The 24,043-nt window shown below is 36.4% G+C and overlaps 1 protein-coding gene across 2 annotated transcripts in view; it reads left to right on the forward strand.

Annotated features, from left to right (window-relative positions):
• The window catches only part of COL14A1 (collagen type XIV alpha 1 chain), a 249,603-nt gene that overhangs the window by 174,251 nt on the left and 51,309 nt on the right, over positions 1–24,043 (forward strand). For both annotated transcript variants that reach the window (XM_055349252.2, XM_004047478.5), the window contains exons 35-40: positions 4,813–4,890; positions 7,991–8,077; positions 17,263–17,316; positions 21,185–21,280; positions 22,777–22,830; positions 23,191–23,244. In XM_055349252.2, coding sequence (XP_055205227.2) covers positions 4,813–4,890; positions 7,991–8,077; positions 17,263–17,316; positions 21,185–21,280; positions 22,777–22,830; positions 23,191–23,244 — 423 coding nt within the window. The remainder of the gene's footprint in view (positions 1–4,812; positions 4,891–7,990; positions 8,078–17,262; positions 17,317–21,184; positions 21,281–22,776; positions 22,831–23,190; positions 23,245–24,043) is intronic.

Raw genomic sequence — 24,043 nt, forward strand, 5'->3', positions numbered from 1 at the left:
TGGGCAAATTCTGGATTATTCTAGGAGGAGTAATTATTATATAAGAGAGATTAGTAACTTATAGGCCTCCATTCCCTGCCAAATCCAACAACTATTCAATAAATGCCAGATGGTGGAAGTCTAAACATTTAGTCTTTAAAGAAAATGTATTCTTTTTAAACCATAATTGAGTGGAAGATAGATTAATGCATTTAAGGATACAGTAACTACTCGATAGAAATTACGTTCTTAATAAAATCAACTGGTGTTCAGCAATGCAAGATTGTATAGGCAGTAACAGTCTCTACTGGGGCTAACCTAACAAGCAGGCTTAACTTAGCTGTCTAAATACATGTGGAATGAAACTTAACAACTGTGCTTCTGCTTTCCAAAGTTTCTTCTCCAAAAAAGTTTCTCCTGCATTTTCTGGTACCTAATGAAATGATTCTAGAAAAGTTTTGAGCTTCTGGCATACGATCGTATTTCTTAGTGCCTTTCTTCTACCTTTGCAAATCTAATACTTAGGTAATTATCCAACTGGCATATATTTAGCTCCCTCCTGTTCAAATAACAGAGACATATGAGTTATGCTATGGAGTTGCCTATCATTTTAGCCACTGAGTTACAGCTTTTATATATAAATCAATAGTAGACTAGTTGATGATTCTACAAACACTTGTTTGAAAATAAGTGTTGTTAAATTGCTAAAAAATATAGTATATTTTCATGTGAATTATCTATTTTAAGCTTTTAAAATTATAACGATAGCTAATAGTTATTACATCTCTGCTAGGAGCTAGGCAGTGTGTATTTTCCTGGGATTATTTCATTTAATCCTGTAATAATCCTTGAAATAGGTACTTGCATCTTCCCTACTCTGTAGATAGAGAAACTGAGACTTTAAGAAGCTAGGGTCAGGTCCCCTTTCAAAAAGTGAGAGTAGTGAAATAAGAGACTGTATCCAACTTCTATAAGATCATCTGCCTTTCATTCCAGTGCTTCTTCCATTAGGACAGACTCTGATAATTATAGAATAAAGGCAGAGAAGGAAGTTTGGTTTGTACTAGAGACTATATGTCCTATCTGTTCATTGACAGGTTCAGAGATTTACCATTATTTGAATTACAACCTTGAGAGCAAAGTAATCAAAACTACCCCCCCAAGTGTGTCTATACCTTAAAATTCTAATTAATACCAACAAGTACAATAGCTATGAATTTTATTTTCTAATTTAATCAGTGCCTTCGTGGTTTCCCTTAAATTCAATAAGTTGATTGAAAACAAGTTAAAAACAATGAGTTCAATAGTTGACAAGTGGTAAATGCACAATCTTAGTTTTGTGATGGCATCAATAAAGGTTAGACATCAAATTACAAACAGAAAATGGTTTAGTTCCTCTGTACTCTTTCACCAGTATTCTTGTGCAGTGTAAAGCCCTCTAGATATTTATATAAATTCGGGTACAGCTTTACTTCAAATTATAAATTTAGTTAAAACATGTTAGAAAAAAAATCAGAGAATAAAATTTGGCACTGAGTGGAAAATGGAGCCAGAGGTACATTTTAATTCCCATTCACAGATCAAAATGACTCAACTGCTAAGAAATATTTTAATCTTATTTTCGTGCTGACATTTGACCCCAAGTGACTTGCCTTTTGTGCTATACCAGACAAAAATGTCTAACAATGAAAAATGAGCATTTGTAATTGGCCAAGTATTCCCTTGAAAGAGATTATGAAAAGTGAAAGTGGGAGGTTTTGTATCTCTTCCTCTTTTTTTTTTTTTTGCAAAGATGTATCTTTTATAATTTTCAGTGAGTTACAAAAACGTTACAAAAGTAAAAAAGGGCTGCTTCTTGCATTAGTTCTCTAAAGTATTATTTATTTTGAGCCACACTCTCTTGCATTTTAAGGTACTCAAATACGAGATCTTTTGACATACCACCTTGTACTGTCTCCTGTATAATTTGCACAAATATGTATGTCATTGCTTTTGGAATAAAAGCCAAAGGCTTTTTTTCTCTTTTAATCAATCCCCTGAAATGTGCCTTGGAAAAAAAAGTCCCTAAATAAAGGCTGAGGAATCTAAACTATTATAAGTGCAAACAATTATGAATAAATTTGTTGTACTCAAAGAAAAAGCTGCTGACATCATCTAACTTGCAAAAGAAAAGTCAGCCCATGTAACATTCCTGAAATTATAATATTGGCTTCATTCAGCACTTAGTAAGCATTCAACCCCTGGAATAAATAAATTGAGCTCCTAAGAGTCCCAATAATTTCATAAGGCAGAAGTCCAGTGAAAGGTTTGTAAATGTAGACATTAGACTGTTATAGGTGGTTAGGTGGTAGATGTTTATTTGAAAAGCTTCAAGAAATCCTGATGTATACTGGGGCTTGTGAAAGGCCTTTGCTTTAAGTAAGTCTTTCCATTCATGAAAATGTTTTTGCTCTGAGGGCTCTACTCAGAAATGGAAAATTTCTTAATGGATAAATGATTTGCAGACTTAGCTGAATCTATCCAATGCTGTCATAATGGGACCTATTTAATAAATGTCCCAAGACAAAATGGCATTGTAAGATTTCATTGGGCTATCTGCATTTTAAACATTAGATCAAAGATCAGTTTACTGGAAAATAAACCACAAGAAAATGGGGCATGCCATTTAAATCTCAAACAGAACTAAGCCTTCAACATGTGGTTACATTATTTAAACTTTTTCTTCCCCGGTCCTATTCCACAGAATGGACTTTGCTATGATCATACCCCATAGCGGCAATCTGAAGATGTAAAGATATATGCAAAGTGCTTAGGATAGTGCCTGGCATTCATTTCTGCAAATGTTTGTTGCTATTGTTGTTGTTATTTACTAAGATTTTTCTGAATCAAGACATTTCATAGATATTATTATTGTGGAAACAAACTACTATTATATTTCTGTCCTCAGTACTGTCACTGTCATTTTGATTCTACTTTTTTGGCCTTTGTATTATATGTACACCTTCTCCTTAAACAAATCAATTACGAGAAAGCTAATATTTATTATTTATAGCAACTATGTTCCAGGTACTGTTCTAAATATTTCCTCTATACTAACTCATTTAATCCTCACAGCCACATGAATAGGTACTATTATTATGCTCACTTTACAGATGAGAAAACTAAGACTCCAAGACATTAAATAATTTGTTCAAAGTAACTCAGTCTGTCGGTGGAAGAGTTGGAGATGACACCCAGGCAGTCTAGCTCCATACTCTCAGAATCCCTATGATCTTTGAAATATTTGTTGTTAGTGTTGTTGTAATTGTTTATAAAAATAAGCTATAATGTATTTTTCCAAATGTTTTAATTTTATTAGGTGGTGCAAAAGTAATTGCAGTTTTTGACATTACTTTTGCACCAACCTAATAAAAACTTAATTTTTTTTTGTTTGTTTGCCCTGGACAGTCTCAGTTATCGTACTCTTGGATGGTGGAGGGGAACCTTAAACCACCTGGAAAAAAAAAGCAGTGAGCCATGCACATATTTCTGCAAACAGCTCAATAGGTGTATATGGGATCATGAAAATAAGATGCTTTGACTTATGGATTTGCTTTCAAAATTCAGGGGTTACTTTATTGATCAGTTGGAATGAATGTTTGCAATAAGGCATAATTACTTGAGTATAATGACAGAAAGCCTGATTTCATTCTGCTTACTGTCAGAACAAGTTATTTTGTGATAGTGCATGCATTTTTAATAACATGTTTCAATAGTACTATCTACTTGGGCATTATCATTTTTCTAGAAGATGTTTGGCAAAGGATGGATAGTACTATTTGGGAGAAAATAAGGAAGGCACCAAGAGTTTCCAGTCTTTGCTGAAAACACCACTTGCTGAAAGCAAGATTACAGATTTAAAATGAAAACAATTTCATCCTTCTCCCAGATCAGTAATAGAGCACACTCTTAATATTTGAAAATAATGTAGAAGAAATATAGTAAAAATGATTGGGTCATTAAGCTAGTGTTAGCCCTTAATGATGTTATAATTATGTTTCTGTATATTTCAACATGTACATTGACTTATCACCAACATACATGAGTGGAGCAAGCCTGTCTAAATATTTATGGCATGATCAATGGCTTAAATAAGAATACACATAGCTTACATTCTCACAATACTGAATGTGAAGCTGTCATGACATTTGCCACATTGTGTACCGTATTTATGTGCTCCCCTCTCACTCCCTGTAAGTTCTTCTAGGTCAGGACTATGATTTTTAAAAAAATGTTTGTATCCTAAAAGTCCACATAGTATCTGGCTTATATTATGCACTGAAGAAAAAGTTACTGGGTGTATGTACAAAGGAATGAAGTGATAATTAATTCAATAAGCCTTCCTGAGTGCTTTTTATATGCCACATATTATGATAGGTGACCTAAAGATGAGTTTGGTAATGTAAATAATTGTGTAGTGGGAGGTGTGCTATAGAGGAGGCATATGGAGTGTTGTGTGATTACAGAGTCATTCGGGAGCAGCTGTGATGGGCTTTGTAAGGAAGACTTTAACAGAGGAGCTAAGCTTACTCTTTAGGTAGAAACGAGAGGGGAAGTTTTGATAAATAAGAGGGTTTAGATGGTGGATGAATAATTGTAGACAAAATCTTAGATCACTATGTGTTTGAGGAAAAAAATTAGTTTGACATTGTTGGAGTTACTTTTTAATTTACTTACTGTAATGTATTATTAATGTATTGGTATTCTATTATATAATACATAACATAAAATCATTATAAAGATAATTTATTTATATATATTTTGTTGAATGACAATTTTCTTTTTAAATCATAGTTCCAGTTACAGATGTTTGATATTGTTTGCTCCACATCATGGGCCAATACAGACAAATGCTGTGAACTTCCAGGCCTGGTAAGAATTCTTCCTTCATTTCTATTGATTTTTTTAATTGTATTTAATTTTCTGGAAATGAGAAGCTATTTCTCAACATTCATATCATAGGCAACTCGTTGAGATGATAAAATTAGAAAGAGATTAATAAAGAGGCATGTCTGAAATTAACAAGATTTCTCCTGTATGACCTAGGATCACATACAGCATGAACTGCCCAACTCAGAGGGTGCCATTTACACATAGTCCAGATGTTCCCAGATTCCATGGCTCATGAAGCCGTTAGTGTCTCAAGTTTTTTCTTGCACCTCTAAGCCAAAAGAAACACCTCGCAGTTCCATTTATGAAATAATAGGTCCAAACATCTTACTAAATATTTATGTCCTAACAACTCAGTAGCCATATAAAATAACAATGCACATACATTGAAAGAAAAAAGTGATATTTATATTTTATTCTTAAATGACCAAAATTGCTTATTGATGGGATGTGTGTGCTTACCTGAGCCCTGCAGCATTTCTCATATCTTGGGATCACATTGGCCATTGCCATCCTCACTTCTTTTTCTACATTGCTTTTTTCATAGTACTTTGCTTTCATCATAGCAGCTATATTTGTAAATTAGGGCATCATCCAAAAAAAGTGTTGCAAAATCTAATGTTGAAACTGCAGACTACCTTGAGCTTGTCATTCACACGAAGTCCAGTGGGTGCTGAATATTGCTGTACTTCTCTCAAATTTTTAAAACATTCACAGGACCCCTGTGAGTTCGATATAGTGCTCCCAGGCATCTTGGTGTACAATTTTAGAACTGTAGTCATAATCTACATAACCTGTATGTGATGCTACTAGAAAACTAAACATTTAAAAGTTATTTATACCAAGTGATGGTGTAAATATTTATGTCCTAACAACTCAGTAGCCCATATAAAATATAATACACATAAATTGGAAGAAAAAATGATATTTATATTTTATTCCTATATAAGTAGAATTTCTTACTGAGGGTATGTGTGTATACCCATATATATATACATACAAAAAAACAGATTTATATCTTAGGATCCTAGGACAAGTAAGTTGGCATGGACAACCCTGTCATGGTTCGGCAGTAGTCATGTCTTAATAATTAAAGCTGGGATTCTCCAGAGCATGGGGAACCCTTCATGAAGTCTGTGAGATTTGACCTTATAACTGTATTAGTCTGTTCTCATGCTGCTAATAAAGACATACCCGAGACTGGGTAATTTATAAAGGAAGGTTTAGTTGACTCACAGTTTTGTACGGCTGTGGAGGCCTCAGGAAACTTACAAACATGGTGGAAGGGGAAGCAAACACTTCCTTCTTCACAAGGTGGCAGCAAGGAGAAGTGCAGAGCAAAGGTGGGGGAAAGCCCCTCATAAATCCGTCAGATCTCATGAGAATGTGCTCACTATCACAAGAACAGCATGGAGGTAACCACCCCTATGATTCATACCTGGCTTACATTATGCACTGAAGAAAAAGTTACTGAGTTGAAAAAGTTACTCCACTGGGTCCTACCTGTGACACATGAGGATTATGGGAACTATATCAAGATGAGATTTGGGTGGGGACACAGCCAAACTGTATCAGTAAGACTTACCGTATCAAAAAGCCAAACCATATAAATAAGACTTAACACCTCACAACATCTATTGCAAGCACCAAATTCATGGCAGTCTGAGAAGGAAGCAACTTGTTATTTCTTCACCAAAATAAGTTTCTAGTAAACTCTGGAAGAAATTAAATTAGAGACACCTTGATGTTATGCTAAAGGGAAGGTAGATGGGAAATTGGCAGAAGAAACACTCAGAATCCTCTGTTGTATCAAGCAAAGATGTGATCACCACTTTTTCTAGGAAGGACCCTTCTCATTCCTTTTCTTTTTACTTGTCTCATTTAAGAGGCGTAAATTCCATAGTAAAAAGACACGGTGCAGTAACAGTCAGCAGCACTGGCAAAACTATCACTGAGTCTCTGGCTACAGGTGGCCTGTTTAGCCTTATTTTGGGATCTTTCAGAATACTTAAGTTTATGTTTCACTCTAGCTGGCCAGATTTCAGGCCAGATGTGTTCATAGGGGGTTTGAACTGAAATCTTTTACTGTTGTCCAACATTTAGAGAAAAGTATATACACCATGTAACAGTCCATTTGCTTAACCTTTCTTGGGTTTCTGTTGTGAATATTGTAGAGACTCAGATTGTTTTCAATTTGGCAATTTAACTGTCATCTGTGCTCTATTTGGCTCTAATTTTATTTTCCCCCAAAGTCTTAAATAATGACTAGGTTTTTCTCTATCCAAAGGGACTGATGAACTCCATGAAGTTCTATAGTATCTTATCCCAGTGCTCAGCTCATTTTGGCTGCTGCTCTAAATGGGATATTTACAAATTGTTCAATAGCTGTTAGCAGGTGCTCTGTCTTCCTCTGCATTCCAGTAACTCATTCAGATATATTCAGCCTTCCATTAATAATCTATTTTGTAATGTCACATGACAACAATATTCCCTAGGAGAGAAGAAAAATGTTCTCCTATTCCAGAGCCTCAGATCTACACTGTGATGTTTTTCTTACTTTCAACCACAGAATGTGAGCAGTTGTGGAAATTGTCATAGGGAATTGATGAAGAGTTTAAACATTGATTTTATTTTGTTTTTCTTTGTTTGTTTTAGTACAGATATAGTTGTTTTGATTGAGTGCTCCAAGTTTTCCTTTATCCTTTGAAACAGAAAAATTATTGTAGCATAAAAAAGTTTTCAAGACCTTTAGTTCACAGAGTACTATCACTCCAACCAACAGAATTAAATAGTAATCAAGATTTTTTTTTGTTGCACTCACTTCTGATTGTCTTTCCTCACCTGGATTCCCAAGCTGGTTTTAGCAACACCCATTGATAATAGTGATTATCAGTCACTAGGAGGTACCCATTCATTTTTCTTTACAGAAAAGATTTTGTAGTCAGGAGTGAATATTCTCTGCCTTTCTAATGTGCACTTGAAAGTCTAAAAATATCTTAAATCAAACTGTTTTCTTTGAGCCAGTAAAGCCATTTGTATAAACTGGCATGCTAATGGTTGTGCTTTTTTTGTTTCTTTTCAGAGAGATGATGAGTCTTGCCCAGACCTTCCCCATTCCTGCTCCTGTTCTGAAACCAATGAAGTGGCTCTGGGACCAGCGGGCCCACCAGTAAGTCTTGCTGAGTTCAGCCTTAAATGTTCTTTAATAATATTAATAGCTATCACTTGTGTGTCTAATATGTGTTGTCTACTGTACTAAATGGCTATTACTCACTTAATTGTAGGAATACAGTGAGACACAGAGATATTAAGTAACTTGATTAAAGAACACAACTTGGAGGAGCTGGGCTGGGCTTCAAATCCAAGTCTCCATGACTCCTAGAGATGATGCTTCTCACCACTGTGTCATATGATGTCTCATACTGGTCTATACTCAAAATCTTCCCTTAAAGCTACTGTGGTTAATTTTCGGTGTGAATATTTCAAACCAGGACCTTTACTTGTACCTGTAAGATTTGCATACATCTGCTTTGTCCACTTTCTCTCTTTTTTTAAACTTTTACTTTAGGTTCAGGGGTACATGCGAAGATTTGTTACATAGATAGGTGAACTCATGTCACGAGGATTTGTTGTACAGATTATTTCATCACCCAAGTACCAAGTCTAGTACTCAATAGCTATTTTTCTGCTCCTTTCTCTCCTTCCATCCTCCACCCTCAGGTAGGCCCCAGTGTCTGTTGTTCCCTTCCTTGTGTCCATGAGTTCTCATCATTTAGCTCCCACTTATAAGTGAAATCATGTGGTATTTGGTTTTCTGTTTCTGTGTTAGTTTCCTAAGGATAATGGCCTCCTGCTCCATCCATGTTCCCACAAAAGACATGATCTTGTCTTTTTATAAAAAGACATGATCTTTTTATAGCTGCATGGTATTCCATGATGTATATGTACCACATTTTCTTTATCAAATCTGTCACTGATGGGCATTTAGGTTGATTCCATGTGTTTGCTATTGTGAATAGTGCTACAGTGAACATTCGTGTGTATATGTCTTTATGATAGAAGGGTTTATATTCCTTTGGGTATATATGCAGTAATAGGATTGCTGGGTTGAATGGTTGTTCTGTTTGTAGCTCTTTGAGGAATCATCACACTGCTTTTCACAATGGTTGAACTAATTTACACTCCCACCAACAGTGTATAAGTGTTCCCTTTTCTCTGTAACCTTGCCAGCATCAGTTATTTTTTTATGTTTTAATAATAGGCATTCTGACTGCTGTGAGATGGTATTTCATTGTGGTTTTGATTTTCATTTCTCTCATGATCATTGATATTGAGCTTTTTTTCATATGCTTTTTGGCCACTTGTATGTCTTCTTTTGAAAAGTGTCTGTTTATGTCCTTCTTTTGAAAAGTGTCTGTTTATGTCCTTTGCTCTCTTTTTAATGGGGTCATTTGGGTTTTTTTCTTGTAAATTTGTTTAAGTTCCTAATAGAGGCTGGATGTTAGACCTTTGTCAGATGCATAGTTTGCAAAATTTTTCTTCCATTCTGTAGGTTGTCTGTTTACTCTGTTGATAGTTACTTTTGCTGTGCAGAAGCACCTTAGTATAATTAGAGCCCATTTGTAAATTTTTGCTTTTGTTGTGATTGCTTTTGATGTCTTCTTTGTCATGAAATCTTTGCTCGTGCCTATGTCCTGAATGGTATTGCCTAGGTTGCCTTCCAGGGTTTTTATAGTTGTGGATTTTACATTTAAGTCTTTAGTCCATCTTGAGTTAGTCTTTGTGTATGGTGTAAGGAAGGGGTCCAGTTTCAATCTTCTGCATATGGCTAGCCAGTTATCCCAGTACCATTATTGAATAGGGAATCCTTTCTCCATTGCTTGTTTTTGTCAGCTCTGCTGAAGATCAGATGGTCATAGGTATGTGGTCTTTTTTCTGGGTTCTGTATTCTATTCCCCTGGTCTATGTGTCTGTTTTTGTACCAGTGCCATACCGTTTTGATTACCATAGACCTATAGTATAGTTTGAAGTTGCATAACATGATGCTCCAGCTTTGTTCTTTTTGCTTAGGATTGCCTTGACTATCCAGGCTCTTTTGTGGTTCCACATGAATTTTAAAATAGTTTTTTTCTAGTTCTGTAAAGAATGTTATTGGTAGTTTGATAGGAGCAGCATTAACACTGTAAATTGCTTTGGGGAGGATGGCCATTTTAACAGTATTGATACTTCCTATCCAAGAGCATGAAATGTTTTTCCATTTGTTTATGTCATCTCTGATTTCTTTGAGCAGTGTTATAATTCTCATTGTAGAGATCTTTCAGCTTCCTAGTTGGCTGTATTCCTAGGTATTTTATGCTTTTTGTGGCAATTGTGGATGGGATTGCATTCTTGGTTTGGCTCTTAGCTTGGCTGCTGTTGGTGTATAGGGATGTTAGCGATCTTTGTGCATTGATTTTATATCCTGAAACTTTGCCAAAGTTGTTTATTAGCTGAAGGAGCTTTTGGGCTAAGACAATGGGGTTTTCTACATATAGAATCATGTCATCTGCAAACAGGGATAGTTTGACTCCCTGTCTTCCTATTTGGATGCCTTTATTTCTTTCTCTTGCCTGATTGCACTGGCCAGGACTTCCAATACTATGTTAAATAGGAGTGGTGAGAGAGAACATCCTTGTCTTGTGCCGGTTTTCAATAGGAAATGCTTCCAGCTTTTGCCCATTCAGTATGATGTTGGCTGCAGGTTTGTCATATATGGCTCTTATTATTCTAAGGTATGTTCCTTCAATACCTATTTTATTGAGAGTTTTTAACATGAAGGATGTTGAATTTTATCAAAAGCCTTCTTTGCATCTATTGAGATAATTACGTGGTTTTTGTCTTTGGTTCTGTTTGTGATGAATCACATTTATTGATTTGCATATGTTGAGCCAACCTAGCATCCCAGGGATGAAGCCTACTTGACTGTGGTGGATTAGCTTTTTGGTGTGCTGCTGGATTCAGTTTGCAGGTATTTTGTTGAAGAATTTTGAATTGATGTTCATCAGGGATATTAGCTGGAACTTTTCTTTTCTGTTGTTGTGTCTCTTCCAGGTTTTGCTATCAGGATGATGCTGACCTCATAGAATGAGTTGAGGAGGAGTTATTCCTCCTCAACTTTTTGGAATAGTTTCAAAAGGAATGTTACCAGCTCTTCTTTGTACATCTTGTAGAATTTGACTGTGCATCCATCTGGCCCTGGGCTTTTTTTTTGGTCGCTAGACTATTTATTATGGATTCAATTTTAGACCTTGTTATTGGTCTGTTCAGGGAATCAATTTCTTTCTGATTTAGTCTTGGGAGGGTGTATGTGTCCAGGAATTTATCCATCTCTTCTAGGTTTTCTAGTATGTGTGCATAGAGGTATCTGTAGTAGTTTCTAATGGTTACTTTTATTTCTGTGAGGTCAGTGTAACATCCCCTTTGTCATTTGCAATTGTATTTATTTGGATCTTCTTTCTTTTCTGCTTTATTAGTCTAGCTGGTGGCTTATCTATCTTATTAATTTTTTCAAAAAACTAACTAACTACTGGATTTGTTGTCTTTTGAATATTTTTTCATGTCTTGATTTCCTTCAGTTCAGCCCTGATCTTGGTTATTTCTTGTCTTCTGCTAGTTTTGGGGTTGGTTTGCTCTTGCTTCTCTCATTCTCTCAGTTGTGATAGTAGGTTGTTAATTTGAGATCCTTCTAACTTTTTGATGTGCGTGTTTAGTGCTATGAATTTCTCTCTTAACACTGCCTTAGCTGTATCCCAGAGATTCTGGTATGTTGTACCTTTGTTCTCATTAGTTTCAAAGAACTTCTTGACCCTGCTTAATTTTAATTTTTTATATATCCTGAGATTATGTTAAAATGTTCAAAATATTAGAACTGTTGTCTTCCTATTGGCTTGTTATGTGAATCATTGTGAATGAAACCATTTAACTTCAGTAATGCTTTTTACTTCAAGTCTGATTTGTCTAATATTAATATAGTTTCAATATTGTGTTTTGGACTCTTTGTCTAATTTTTTAATTTTCTAATTTGTCTAACTTGCATGTTCTCATTCCAGCCAGTTGGAAAGGGAGAAAATGGTTGAGGACAGCATTTGGTTTTCATTTAAGAACAACACCCAGGGTATATGCAGCACCCTTTCTCTCATATTCCATTAGCCAGCACTTAGTCATACCTACTTACATAGGATTTCAAGAAATCAAGTCCCTAGTTGGATGGTTATATGTTTAGTTAAAACTCAGGGGATTGTATTATTACAAAGAAGCAGTGGAAATGAATATGAGGACAATTAGCAATCTCTGTACAACTGTGAAAACTTTTTTTTTTTTTTTTGAGACGGAGTTTTGCTCTTGTTGCCCAGGCTGGAGTGCAATGGTGCAATCTCGGCTCACCACAACCTCTGCCTCCCAGGTTCAAGCGATTCTCCTGCCTCAGCCTCCCGAGTAGCTGGGATTATGGGCATGCGCCACCATGCCAGGCTAATTTTTTGCATTTTTAGTAGAGATGGGGTTTCTCCATGTTTGTCAGGCTGGTCTCAAACTCCTAACCTAAGGTGATCTGCCCGCCTCGGCCTCCCAAAGTGCTGGGATTACAGGCGTGAGCCACCGCACCTGGCCAAAAACTCTTTTAAAAACATTTCAGATGTCAGAAATAAAAATATTTCAGATGAACAAAAACTAATAATTTACCACCAATATTCTCTCATTAAGGAATATGCCTAGGACATAATTTAAAATAAAGAAAAATGATACCAGAAGAAATTATGACCAAAGAAATAGCAAATATATGGGCAAATCTTAACAAATATTAATTTGTAACATATATTTTCTTCACTTTTTATTTGCGACATTTCAGTGTCTTTATATTTATATTTTAGATATTTCTCTTTAAATAGCATATGCCAAGATTTTGCTTTTAATCCAGTTTTACAATCTTTCTTTCATAGTCTAGTCCATTCTGTTGGTTGTAATAACTGACCTATTCTGATTTACATCCACAACTTTAATTTTACTTTCTTGGTTTTTCTTAATTTCTTAATTTTTGCTTTTTATTTGTGTTACATAGATATTTTTTGCTTGAGATTGTATTTATTTTTGTCTTTAATTTTTGCTTTTTTTGTATTCCTTTTTTCTCCTCCACTAGTTTGGAAAGTATACTCTGTAGCTTTTCTATTAATAGTTAACCCAGAAGTTTTTACCAGATATACTTAGTTTAACAATGTTTAAAATAATCACTATTTCTATCCTTCTTTGCCAGTATGATGAGTTGGAATTCTTTCAACTTAGATCATCTTCTTAATAATTTATGTGCTCTTACTACCCAGTATTTTAATACTGTTTTTAACATCACAAATTAGATGTCTTGATTATTATTATTGCTTGTGTGAACTTTAAAACATAAACTTTCCAGCAAGCCTCAGCCATCTTTCCCATCCTTCCTGAAGGCAGTTTCAGTTCACATGTATACTATAGTTTTTTATTGTTTCTTTCTTCTTGGTACTTAAGAATAGAGTTCTTAATTACAGTAGTGTTTTAGCCAGCATTAATACATGTTTATAGCAGGAGGGTTTTCAAGTTTTTTTCATCTGTAATATACTGGAACAAGTCATAAAATATTTATTTGTGACCTAAACAGCAAACTTTCTAATGGGGAGAAGCAGCAGAGATGTGAAAGGGAAGGGTTGAGCTTTGAATTGGAGGGGGAAGAAAGATGTAAAATGAGAAAAAAGCAATTGAAAATTTATATTTCAAAAATTTCAAATAAGGAAATTTTGTATTCTAAATAAAGCATAATAAACTAAGAAATAGTATCCTGAGCAATATGTAATAAATTCTGTTTGATGATTGAACATACTTTAATTGTTTTCTCATTCATGAATTTACACAGTAGTATGATGTATAAAACTAAAGGATCTGTAGGAAGGCCTGGATAGAAGAATCATATTCTCTTTGTGAAGTCTAACCCTCTCTTATTGAAAAAATGAGTGTTTTCATCAACAAGTATTTGCTGAATTCTTGTGATATGCCCAGTGACAAGGGTTAAGGATGAGGTGGAAAGTAAGTTAGAAATATAAAGGGGTCCCTGGCTTTTAGACATGGTGCCTCTGACATGAATATCTGTGAGATAAACAGTCTTGATTATTATTATTTGAATAAAATCTTCAGTTGAAGATATATTTGAATAAAATCTTCAGTTGAAAACAAATCATTTAAGATGCAAAAACAAAATTAAAAAGTTGTGACAGACTGGGTATATTAACTGGGATAGACTAGGCTGCGAGAAACAGAAAATTTAGCTAACACAGTAGTGTAAACTATGAGGACAATAGGACATTTATTGTTTGCTCAATAAAAGGTTTAGAGGGAGATGGTCTGAAGAAGGCAAATGAGGCTGCTAGACAACTTCATCAAGGACTTGTGCTTGCTCTAGCTTCCCATGTTGCTTCTTGATCAAATTGGCCAAAACTGCTTAACACAATGATTCCTGGTTGCAAAGAAAAGCTGAGAAAACAAGTATCTGTCTTTTTTGGCCTTTATCTAGGGATGAAAGGGAGAAGGGGGTCAGAAAAGGCTCTTAGGTAGCCAGCCATAGTTTCTGACACACTGGGGGAAAAACTATAATGAAGCATATATGGAAATCTGATATATGGCACTTGATAGTGGCATTGCAGATCAAGTAGAGAAATTGTTGATATTCAATAATGGTGCTGGGACATTTGGTCTTCCATGTAGAAAATATCTACACATAAAAATATATATAACATCTAAGTTTGTGTAAGTACACTCCATGATGTTCACACAACGACAAAATTGCCTAACAACACATTTCTCAGAATGCATTTCCATCACCAAGCAATTTATGACTTCATATGAAGAATTTCTACTCATTAAAGAGAAAAAGACATGTAACCCAATGGAAAACTGAGTAAAGTGTATAAATAGACAGTCACAGTGAGAATAAATGCAAATAGATAAACTTATGAAAAGATACATAATCATAATAGTTTTCAGGGAAATGAAAATTAGAACAAGAATAAGGTATATTTTCAGCAATCAGGTTGATAAAAATGTAAAGTTTGATAATATTCAGGGTTGATTAAGATTTAAGGAAACAGGGACCCTCTTAAACTATTGGCAGATCAATAAACTGGCACAGTTAGTTTAGAGTACAATTTGATAATATATCTGCAAATTTATCAACTTTCACTTAATGATTCTACTCTTGGTATCTTCTTCTGAGAAATACTAACAGTTTCACTTAAGGGACACGTAAGGATGTTAATTGAAGCATTTAAAAAATTTTTTTTAATTTTTAATTTTTTGAGACGGAGTCTCACTCTGTCGCTTAGGGGTGCAGTGGCATGATCTCGGCTCACTGCAACCTCTGCCTCCTGGGTTTAAGCGATTCTCCTGCCTCAACCTCCCAAATAGCTGGGATTGCAGGCCTGTGCCACCACACTCAGCTAACTTTTGTATTTTTAGTAGAGATGGGGTTTCACCATGTTGGCCAGGCTGGTCTCAAACTCCTAACTTCAAGTGATCCACCCGCCTTGGCCTCCCAAAGTGCTGGGATTACAGGCGTGAGCCAGTGCGCCCAGCCTGAAGCATTGTTTAAATGGCTGAAAATTGTGGGAATAAAACTACTTAAATTTCTGGTAATAAAAGAATGGCTAAACAAACTCTTACATATCCAAGGTTCAGACAACTATGCAACAGTTAAGAATGAATTAGATCTATGTGTGCTATAATAAAAAATCACTAAAGCATATTAAGTTGAAGTCATAACTATGTAAAAAGTGTGACATCACATATTTAAAACATACACAGCAAATAATACAGTAATACCATGGGCAGTATTTTGTATAGATATAGATGCACATAAATAAAATTACATTTTATAATTGCATTTTTAAAATCTAGAAGATGAGCAACTAATTGATAAAAAGGAAGAGTGCATGTAAATGGTTTTTTAAAAAGCTGAGGAAATTTTAAAGATCACCTGACCCAGTGTTTTCTTAAGTGATACAGTGTTCTGCTAATAGTGTACAGAATCCCTTTTAGTAATCCTGGACATGGCATGAAATAAACTGGAATCACACAGGGAGAAAGTTATTCCATTTTCCATGATTTTTCAATCCTTCTGCTCAGGTAAAATATAAATTCTGTCTAGTGCCCACATGGTCCTCCTAACACTCATCTCCCTTTTTATCAAAGAGCGAACTCTTGGCTCACAGACTTCAATAGAAACAGAATCTAGCTAAATTTTTTTTGTTTTGAGAGGGAGTCTCACTTTGCCGCCCAGGCTGGAGTGCAGTGATCTCAGCTCACTGCAAGCTCTGCCTTCCAGGTTCACGCCATTCTCCTGCCTCAGCCTCCTGAGTAGCTGGGACTACAGGCACCCGCCACCACGCCCGGCTAATTTTTTTGTATTTTCAGTAGAGACAGTGTTTCACCGCGTTAGCCAGGATGGTCTCGATCTCCTGACCTCGTGATCCACCCGCCTTGGCCTCCCAAAGTGCTGGGATTACAGGCATGAGCCACTGTGCCTGGCCAATCTAGCTGAATTTAATAGCATTATTTATAATGTATTGATTTCTAAGATTACCTTATAGTTTTAGCAAGCGATACTTTTTTTCATTTACTGTAATGCTGTATTTGCTTTTAAAATAAGTGAAATAGTCAATTAAGATATTCAGTAAATACACACATGTGTTTAGACACATATGAACATATATACAGGGAATATATACACATATATACACATATTATGTTTGTAGATATATATCTATATAAAGAAAACTGCTATTAAATAATAGTCTAGATAATATGGCAAAAGTTTTGAGGGGAAATATGAATGACAACTTTCAGAAAGATGAAACTAATTGTCCTTTTGCTGTGTAAATAAAGAAAATCAGCTTGTTGCTACTTTCATGTGCTTTCTACAATTTAATTGGATCATCTCAAAGTTATGTTTTATATGTTATATATGTATGTTTTATAACATATAATTTTGATTAACGTTGTATTCTTTGGATCATTCATAATGGTAGTCTTCTATAACCACTAAGTAAATAAAATCTTACAATTTTTCAATATTTAAAAAGAATTTGGCAAAGAAAGTTTTCCAAAACCATGAAATCGTCTGCAGCGCTGGGGCTGGGTGGTAAATTTCCAGTTAAGGATCATGATGAATGTATACTATTACACAGTGTGTTGGCCTTTACATAAAATAATAATGAGTTAATTCATATTATTAAGGAAAATGAATGAAATACACTGTTTTGAGATTTGTCTTTGAGCTAATACTTAACATCTGTTTGCCAGGGTGGTCCGGGACTCCGAGGACCAAAGGGCCAGCAAGGTGAACCGGGTCCAAAGGTAATGCGCGTGTTTTCTCTCTCTCTCTGTCTCATCTCTCTCTCTCTCTCTCATAAATAGCCATCATTTTGGAGCTAAATGTGACTTATTTCACCCTTGCAATCTAAAGTTCCTTATAGTTTTATGAAAGTTGTGCCTAACCCTTCTTCCTTATTTTAAAAGACTATGCTTTTAATCAAAAAGAATATTTAATAACTCAATGAAAAGAAAGGCTTCTGGGTCAAAAATAAGAATGTCAATGTTCTGAGTGGTTTAGTCTCCAAGGTAGTTCTCTCAGAATTTGTACATTCTTCTCTTCCTCTACCTAAAACAAAAATGTATCTTTAGAGGAATCATGCAGAACCACAATTTGGCATTAGTCCTTTCCAGGTAATTTCTCAGGTTTTGGATTCCTCCTCCTCCACTGCACTATATATAATCAAACACACAACTCTGTTTTTCATTCTTACTGCCCAGGGTCATCAAATATGGTGGGTCAGGTTGTACATTGTACAAAGGCACCTGCCAAGAGACCAAGCCATGCCAAGCCACGTCAAGGAACACGTTTTTCTACTTTCCACAAAGGCATCCTGAGGACTGGCAGAAGCCCAGTCACTAATGGAGTTCAGGCCTCACCATCTTCTCTCCAGCTCTTGGCAAATCTTCTAACTGGTCTTCTGTCCCAAGTGGCTTAACATTTCGATTGATTCTTCACATCTGCCCCCAGATTAATTTCCTTAAAGTTTATGCTGGATCATATCATACTCTTCAGTCTGCAGTCACATGCTGTTGCCTTCAGAATACTGTTCACCCTCTTTGCTGAGGCATTTAAGGCCCTTTATAACTTGACTCCCATCTCATTTTCACCATGTTGCTCCACATGTTCTCCTCTCCATCCATCTTGCTTGACTTACTGCTCAATATGGTTTCTTATTAAATTTACATAGCATTTATTCATGGAGAGGAGAACATTGCAGGGTTTTTTTACCATAAAATTGGAAACAGATGAAGCAAGGTAGAAGAAAATATTGGGATAAAAAAGAAGTAAATGAAAGAAGGCTAAAGACAATTAATCAGGTACTACCCAATTCAAAATTCAGACCATAAGATGTCTCCTTTTTTGTTTGTTTTGTTTGGTGGGACAGACTTGAGGTATCTTACTTGGTTCCATCTTTTATGGTGCTGTAAGAAGGGCAGTAGTTGGAGGCCTCTTCTCAAGCAAGGGTGCACTGGATCTTCCTCAGTTTCACCCAAAGGCAATGCCCCTCTACTCCTATAGATTCTAGTTCCCTCCTCCCAATGCCTCTATCAGCATGACCCCAGCGTTTTCTAACATGATCACTGGATGATCGTTCTAACCATGAAGATAAATGTGTTCGTAGATGTTTGGTGATCCCAAGACCTACCCATTTCCTCCAATTACCATTCCCATAGGTTGCTACTGATATGGTTATTTCTGTATGATGATTTTGATGAATCACAGATCCAAGTGAGTAGTGGTTTTTGGAAAAAGTCTTATTGGACAAAGGACGTTGACATGTCCACCAATGTGGACAGTGCAGGAATAGATACCTTGCATACGGAAGGCCCCAGTATGTATTATTTTTTATTTTGTTGCAGCAAATAGAGAATAAGAATTTGGAAGGACAAAGCAAACCTCTTGTTGGTCTCTCCTAGTCATTTTTGCCTCATATTTTACAGGATAAAATGGGACCCCCTAGTTTTTGCCCTTCTACTCTATTTGCAATTTCTCGATAACATATTATTAAACTCAGCCAGGCGCGGTGGCTCATGCCTGTAATCTCAGCACTTTGGGAGGCCGAGGCAAGTGGATCACCTTGAGGTCAGGAGTTCGAGACCAGCCTGGCCAACATGGTGAAACCCTGTCTCTACTAAAAATACAAAATTAGCTGGTCGTGGTGGTGGGCACCTGTAGTCCCAGCTACTCGGGAGGCTGACACAGGAGAATCACTTGAACCTGGGAGGCAGAGGCTGCCGTGAGCAGAGATCACACCACTGCACTCCAGCCTGGGCAAGACAGAGCAAGACTCCATCTCAAATAAATAAATAATATATTATTAAACTATTATATATTAAAATGATTTATTATTAAACCATTATAAATACTAAGTAATACATAAAAATTGCCTCCTTGCTGCCTCCATCATATTTTTAAAAATCCAGCTCCCTCCCTCTCCCTTCCTCTTATGCCATGCTCCTTGTAAGAATAATTATCATTCAGTGCTTCCACATGCTCACCTCCCAAAGAATTCTCAACCCACATATGCTTCCTCTTCCTCTGGGAGTCCTATGAAAATTCTCTCATAAAAGTTCCTAATTACTTGCTTGTTACCAGTTCCATAGATTAGAGTTTAATTTTTTAACACAATCAAACGCTTCTTTGTTTGAAAATTTCTCCTCCTTTGGCCGTTTCTATAGCACAATACCACTCCATCTTCAGCCTCTTCCTAATTCTCGGGCTTTTTCATTTCAGATTCTTCCCCAGGTTTCTCTTCCTTTCCCTTCTACCTGATTATCATCTCATTTTTATCCACATTCTATTTCACTCACTCAATACATTCTCCTTAATAACCTCACCTATAAATATATTTTCAACTACTCCAAAATCCATCCCAGCATAGACCTTGCCTAATTCCTTGGCCTGCTGGACATTTCCATGTGGTTTATCCCAAGCACCTAAATCTTAACAAGTCTTAGTCTGCACTCATTATCTACCCACACTTTACCCCACAATGCCTTTTTTTCTGTATTCTTTGTCCCATGTAACGGGTTCACCAATCTCAGAGCTAAGATGATACACAGATGTTGGAGGTCCTAATTTAATAAAAGAATAGCTTTAGTTGAAGTCACAGAATGAGACAGAAGAGACTGAGGATAGGTAGGTTTTTGGGTCTAATATTTCTTATGTGGTTTAGTTTTAGTTAAACCGCAACAAGATCCAAGCTACAGAAGTAAGGGTTACAGAAATAAGGGTAAAAGGGATGTCTGATCCTGAAAAGAAAGGAAGTAAAATAGGCTGGGAGTGGTGGCTCACGCCTGTAGTTCCAGTACTTTGGGAGGCCAAATTGGGCAGATCACCTGAGGTCAGGAGTTCAAGATCAGCCTGGCCAACATGATAAAACCCCATCTCTACTAAAAATACAAAAATTAGCCAGGCGTGGTGGTGCATGCCTGTAATCCTAGCTACTCGGGAGGCTGAGGCAGGAGAATCACTTGAACCTGGGAGCGGGAGGTTGCAGTGAGCTGAGATCATGCCACTGCACTCCAGCCTGGGCAACAGAATGAGACTCTGTCTCAAAAACAAAAAGTGAAAAAAGGAAGTAAAATAATACTAAGCCTAGGGGAGGTCATTCAGTGGACACTGAAGGAGGTGTAGTTTGGTGGCAGTGTCAAAGTGAGGAAGAAAGCGGAGGCTAGGTGCAAAGTTCTCAATAAATGCAGAGGAGTCCCCCCGAGGTAGGTGGTTGATAGTAGTGAAGACAGAGAGAATGTAGTTCATCTGGACGGTGTGAACCTTCCCAGACTAGGAGGGTGGTCTTGAAGCACTTATACTTATAAATTCGTTATGGAGTGTGGGGGGTCTCGTTACTTACATAATTGGCATAGCACTCTTATTTACAGAAGCAAAAGTAGTAATGATAAAAATAAAGTTACAGCAATCCCTGTGTGTTTACTCTTATGGTTTACTGATGACATTTTGCCTGGAAGGTAAATCATTTGAGGCTTGATGTCTTGCTATCCTGAGTATTTCCTATCTTAGGAAAAACTATATAAGAAAACAAATTATAATTGTCCTAAGCAGAAATATTTTCTAGATGTCAGAGAGTCTAACTTGCTTTTAGGATGATACTTCTCTGTTGCCTTCCAGGGACCAGATGGCCCTCGGGGTGAAATTGGTCTGCCAGGACCTCAGGGTCCACCTGGACCCCAAGGACCAAGTGGTCTGTCCATTCAAGGAATGCCCGTGAGTTGTGTTCAAACATTCAGACGGGTTTTATTGTTATCTCTTTTCCACGAGGTTACAAAGAATGAACTTTTGTCTTCTGTGTCTTAATAATGAACCTCAGTCCCTTTGAAAGCAATGATGGAGTGTCATTTCACTAGTTGTGCCCTTAGCCATTTTTTTGTCCAATGATGAAGGTCTTTTAACAAATAAGTACATGCATACTTATTGGAGGTAGGTCCATCCACAAGCATTGTGTCTATAGAGGAAGAACAAAGCTTAGCATGTATAGCCCTTTTTCTCGTTTAACTAAATTCTTAACGGATGTGATAACATTCAGAAAGTAACAAATGTTATACAAATTTAAGTTTTTTCATTATGTGTAGTAACTGCTGATATAAATTAATAAAAGCCATTTATTCACGATCCTCATCTCAAATGGCATCAAAGTGCAGTTTATGGAGAGTGAGAGTTTAGATTTTTAGATGATGTATTTTATATAGCTGCATTTCTTTGAAAAGTCATTTTGTACCATTGGAAAAAAAGTTTAATTCTATTCACTGATCTTCATTAATCTTACTATAGGGGTCTAGATTTAAGAATAAAAACAATCTCTTTAATTCATATTTGAAGCAACCAGATCCTTTTAAGCACAATTTTTGGCAATCTTTCTGCACATATGATTGTGTCTGCCTAGCTGAGAAGTTTCTCCTACAGTGTTATTTTTACATTTTAGAAAGCATTAACATGCCAATTTGTGTAATTACTACTAATAATAAACATTGGTTGAGGTCTTACTACATGCCAGATTCTGTGTTTGCTTTTCCCTTCTTATATTCCATTTAAGTGTGTTTCTAGCCAAAACAAAACAAAACAAATCTACATAGATATGAGGTTGTAAAATCCAAGCCGTAAATAATACTGAAATGTTCAAGCCACCCTGCATGTATTTACAATATTGGCCTTGCCATATTAGACTGTATATTCTATGTTAAAACTATCCTGGTATATAAATGTTCAGCTCCATAGGAATGTTTACATAAATGGCATAACATATGTGGAAAGTGAAATATATTCTGTTGGCCAGGCGCAATGGCTCATGCCTGTAATCCTAAAACTTTGGGAGGCCGAGGCAGGCGGATCACCTGAAGTCAGGAGCTTGAGACTAGCCTGGCCAACATGATGAAACCCCGTCTCTACTAAAAGTACAAAAATTAGCTGGGTGTGGTGGCAGGCATCTGTAATCTCAGCTACTCAGGAGGCTGAGGCAGGAGAATAGCTTGGACCCGGGAGGCAGAGGTTGCAGTGAGCCAAGATCGTGTCACTGCACTCCAGCCTGGGCAACAAGAGGAAGACTCCATCTCAAAAAAAAAAAAAAAAGTATATATATATATTCTGTTTAGATGTTAGTGCAAACGCAATTTACTGTGGAAAATATTTAAATAATGAGAGAAGGAAAAGAAAACGCTAAGAATTTACCTATGTGAACTTAACTCTGTATACTTTTGGATATTCAGGGAATGCCAGGAGAAAAAGGAGAGAAAGGAGATACTGGCCTTCCAGGTCCACAGGTATTATTTTAGTTTTTTAAGTCTATTGCTCTCAGTCTACAACTTTGCCAAGGGGGAAAAAAAGCTGTAGGTTCTGAAGTCAGTTGTGATCTTGGTAAGTGTTTTCCATGTTAAAGACTGTTTACCTGTATTCACTTACCCTAAGCCCCTTTTGAGAGTCACACTGATGTTCCCCAGGTGAGCTCTGACAGGGAACATTCTTTGCCCATGAATAACTTCTAAGTCTGAATTCTAGGTTACAAAGGGTTCACCATTATGCTCTTAGGTTTGTTTGGAGGCCTTCATCTATTTCAGGGAAGCTGCGTGAGCAGATGACTCATTCCTGTGAACCTGACTCTTTTTTGTCCCTGTTCTACACAGGGTATCCCAGGAGGCGTTGGTTCACCAGGACGTGATGGCTCACCAGGCCAGAGGGTAAGGTCTTGCCCAAGGTTGGTTTTTAGCAAAGTAGTGACCTTTTCACCAGGTCACTCTTATTGCTGACAGGCTTCTATGTAAGGGAGTCAAGCCAGTTTTTGCTTTTTGTTTTCTCCTGTTTATGTATTTTCCACCTATCCTGCATCTATTTCCCTTCACTGACATCTTCTATGTTCATTACTTCGTCAAACCCTAGGAACTTTCATCAAACCTTCCCAAAATAGCACATCCCTTTCCGAGTGCTCCCATAACCTGAATACAGTTTATTGTGTGCATTGGTTTAGTAGATTTCTTCAGTTCTTTCAAATCCTTGAGGCATAAATGTAAAGGAAATAAAGAACCATATGAATTAAAATTTAAATAGAATGGCTTTCTGTAGTATGGTTTACATGGCAATCTCCATTTATTTAATATCGTTCAATTATTGGTTCTTTTCATCTGTTCAAGTGGACAGTAGTACAATAAAGTATAAAGATATTCAGGAAAGGGATACGCTAACATCTGGTATTTGTTTAGTCAATAAGGTTTTACTGAACCAAGTTTGAGGTTCTTGTTCTCAAAGAGTTTATAGTTTATTGGGAAGTAATATAACTAAATAAGAAACTTTTATTACATGTTATCATGGGAGCAGAGCCCTGTGAGAACACAAAGAATGAATAACCAAGCTAGACTTGGAGGCTGGAAGAAGACTTCTCAGAGGAAGTACCATCTAGGCCGAGTCTTGATTGAAAGATAGAAGTCAGCCAGGTGAACAAGGAAAGGAAAGCTATTGCAAGCAGAGGAAAGAGCATATACA

This window comes from Gorilla gorilla, chromosome 7 (genome assembly GCF_029281585.2).
Source record: "Gorilla gorilla gorilla isolate KB3781 chromosome 7, NHGRI_mGorGor1-v2.1_pri, whole genome shotgun sequence".
Taxonomy (NCBI): Eukaryota; Metazoa; Chordata; class Mammalia; order Primates; family Hominidae; genus Gorilla; species Gorilla gorilla.